General features: G+C 34.6%; 1 protein-coding gene across 1 annotated transcript; it reads right to left on the minus strand.

Annotated features, from left to right (window-relative positions):
• Positions 1-1,004: 1,004 nt before the first annotated feature.
• Positions 1,005-2,957, minus strand: LOC111317934 (protein JINGUBANG-like). The gene has a single exon (XM_022920468.2). The coding sequence runs from the start codon at positions 2,618-2,620 to the stop codon at positions 1,289-1,291; it is 1,332 nt and encodes a 443-aa protein (XP_022776203.2). The 5' UTR covers positions 2,621-2,957; the 3' UTR covers positions 1,005-1,288.
• Between the last annotated feature and the right edge of the window lie 793 nt (positions 2,958-3,750).

A 3,750-nucleotide genomic window follows, 5' to 3' on the forward strand; every position in this document is an offset into this window, starting at 1 on the left:
AATTAATTAAGCACAAAAGTGCCAGACACCCAGCTAAGATATTAAGGCCTGTCCTACTTTGTCATATCTCCTTCAAATTTATTTTCTTGGAATGAACTCCCCCATTGATTGGAGCCTCAGAAGCGCATTATCCCTCCTGTTTTTAATCGGAGGGAGAAGTGTAAGTGGTTAATTAGATTTTAAAGCAATCGATTACTCTTATTGAAACAAGTGACTGTGGCATTTAATTTTATCATTATTGCTATATTTATATTAAGCACATATATATTATATTATTAATGATAATTTCATTACATTATAATAGTCAATCTTGTAATTATAGTAACTAATTGTATCCATATCACTGTTTTTTATTTTTAAAAAATCAATTTTGCCGTTCATCAAATTATTTCTAAATATATATATATATATATGTATATGCTGTTATTAATTTTTATAGAAAAGTAAAAATTTTGGTCTCTGTTTACGGAGATTTGACACGCTTGTGCAACTATATCCAGATAATATTTTAATGAATTTAAAAAATTAGTATTTTAATTAATGTGAATGAACTCTTTGATTCCAGGAATTAAGCAGACTTTGATCTTAAATTTCTCGCTCTTAATTTTTATTCTTCTAAATGGCTTTGTTTGTAGTTTGGTTTTCGCCCAAAAAAAATTATTCCAATTTGGAATCCAAGTCGCTGGTTATGGAAGCAATAACCTTTTGTGCAAATATGCCAAATTTCGTTGATTTTAAATTGTTAAACTATAAGATTCAACTCTCTGGTTTTCAATATTAGCAGCTAAGAGGGTCCTTCTTTTTCCTTTTTGATATCTTTTCTCTTTTCCATGAATATACTTTTCTTCATGATTGAATTGACGAAAACATGAATTTAAATTAATTTGCTTCCAAAATTTGAGAATTATTTAATTTAAGATTCATATTAGAGTGTTAGTTGGATTGACTTCCGATCATTACTCGTTTTGTTTTCATCATTCGTATATGTAAAATTTATTCATAAATTATAAAATTCGTAAATACAATTAAGATTAAAATTAATATAAAAAATAAATAATACAAAATTAATTGACGAAGGATCAATCTTTCACTTTCGTTTATATATATAATAATATATTCTACAAAGCAAACGGTTCCTCCAAAGAAGAAAAATTCGACAAACAGATAAAAAAAATAAACAAATAATCCTTGTTGATAAAATGTCGAGGACCAATATCAAAAATTCAGAGCCCGCTAATTTTTGCTTTATTTTACTATGTAATTGCGGGGTTAATTACTTTTATTTATTTCACAAATTCCATTCTGGAACATCTGTCGTCGATGATGGGCTACTGGTTCTCGAAACCGACATCTTCCACGTTCTAATCTCCCCATCCAGGCTGCCACTGATAACCGAAACCACATCACTGTTTTCATCCTCCTTAACTGCCGTCAACGTCTTCACCGGCTTCTGGTGACCTTCCAAAACGGCCAAACAACAGTATTTCCCTTCCACTCCACGTTGCCAAATCCTAACTGTCCGATCAGCGGATCCACTCATGAGTAAATCAAAGACGTTGATTAAGGACAGTATCGCCTTCCCATGTCCTCTCAACGCTCCCGTCACCGCCATGTAATTGGCGCTATCCTCCCTCTCCCAAACCAGTATCGAACGGTCACAGGCACCCGAAAAAAGCACCGATCCGTCGTAGTTTAAAGCCAGTGCGTTAACCGCTGATTTATGCTTCTCTAATGTTGCCACCAAGGCGTAACACTTCTCTCCTGACGATTTTGCCCAGACTCGGATCCGCCTGTCCGCAGACCCTGTGTAAACGGTGCCGTCAGCAGAGGCGGTGACGGCGTTAATGGCGTCGTCGTGTGCTTTAATAGACTGCAAGCAGCGAACATCTGAAGCTCGCCATATCTTCAAGGTTTTATCCCAAGAAACTGAGTAGATTAGACCTTTATTAACGGCGAGTCCTGTAACGGCGTCTGTGTGTTCAATCCACAACCGCTTCACGTGACGGCGTACGTAGACATAGTTCTTTGGGAGAATGAAACGGCGTAAACGGTCGTTAAAGGTAGGGAGAGCGATTAAAAACTTGTGCTTTTTATTCATGGTCATTTGCCAGACTCGGATCTTACAGTCCTGGTGAGCAGTGAAGATTTTTCCGTTACAGAAAGTGACGGACTTGACGGAACCAGAGGATGAATCCTGGCTGTTGTATACATCGAGAAGAGTGGAGGTTTCGCGGTCATAAACGTTGATTTCGTTGACAGAAGCAGCATACAATAAATTACCCTGAACCGCAACGCATGTGATCGGCTGCTTCGGCCGGGGCTTAATTGAAGTAACGCTGATGTGAGACACGGAAAAGCCTAAGGTCTCAGGGAAAAGCTTTTGTAAGGAAGGGACAGACGGCAGAGTCAGGAGGGAGAGGTTACTATGGAGGCTACTGTAGCTGGTGTCATTTGAAGAAGCTGAAGATGACGTGGCGCTCCCGCGATTATCGGAGGAGCTGTCGGAAACTAGATGTTCCGGTGAGTGTGAGGGGTTTTTGGGGAATGGAATGGTGGAGTCGTGGGTGGTAGTGGCGCATATGCTGGTCGAGCATGTGTTTAGCCACGATCGGACCTTCATGCCGGCTTTTTGGATGAGAAAAAAGCAAAGAAATTTGGCTTTAGAGGAAAGTGAAACACAACATGCGGTGTGGTTTATATATAGAAAACTTTTGAAAGGAAAAAGAAAAGATAATGTCAAGTGGTGTTAAGAGAAAAGAAAGGGTACGATTTTTCCGAGGTTCCAAATGGACAAGAAGTGGCACATCTCCGGTGCAAGGGGGTAGTTTTGTAATTTGGAGGTAATCAAGTGGGGCTTAACTTCCAAGTTGAGTCGCTGCGTTACAGTTGGGAGTGAGAAGAGGTCGGGGTGGCGAACCGCGTCCAAGGTCCAAACCAGCAAAAGGCCAGAGAGCAGTGGGCACATACAATGATAGGAAAATTTTAAGAAATTTCTGCTTTATTGTTAGGAAAATGAGGGCTTTTTAGTGTGGGTGCATTTTCACTTTAATTTGTGTAATTATTGCATATTTTACAGGCCGGATTAGGAGATGTTTAATTAAGCTGTCCTTGAGTCACTCGCTTTCTTTCAAAAAAGTATATATGCTATAAGCAAACAATGACTTAGAAATTTGTGGTAAAAAAAAATTGAATTTATCACCGTACAGCTGTTTCAGTTTTTTTATACAAATAAAGTAATAGTTTGAAAATAAAAAAAAAATTGCAAATATTAAATAAATGTCATACGTTAAAAATAAATGTATAAATAAATCAATTTTATTTTTTATTTTAATGTAAAAAAAGGACAGTACATTAGTGTTAATTTTGAGTGGGTGTATGTTTGAATTTATAACTATTAAAATATTAAAAATTATTTATTATTAAAATTTAAATAAAACTATTTATTATTTTTTATATTATTTATTAATAGCAAATTATTTATTAATATATTATAATATAATATTATTTATAAATAAAATTATGCTCAAAAGTATCAATAAATAATTTTACTTATAAACAGTTCTTTTATCAAAAAATATATTTTTTAAATTTGTAAGATAATTTTTTAAAAAATAATTTTATTATTTATTAATCAATAAATTATTTTTTTGATCAATTAATTTTTTGTTAAATAAATACTTAAAAATACAGAAATAATTTTTTGAAAATTATTTTTCATGAAACAAATTGAGTTGGAGACTCAAATGATTT

Source organism: Durio zibethinus, chromosome 2, assembly GCF_047325235.1.
Source record: "Durio zibethinus cultivar Kanyao isolate XHJ-2024 chromosome 2, ASM4732523v1, whole genome shotgun sequence".
NCBI lineage: Eukaryota > Viridiplantae > Streptophyta > Magnoliopsida > Malvales > Malvaceae > Durio > Durio zibethinus.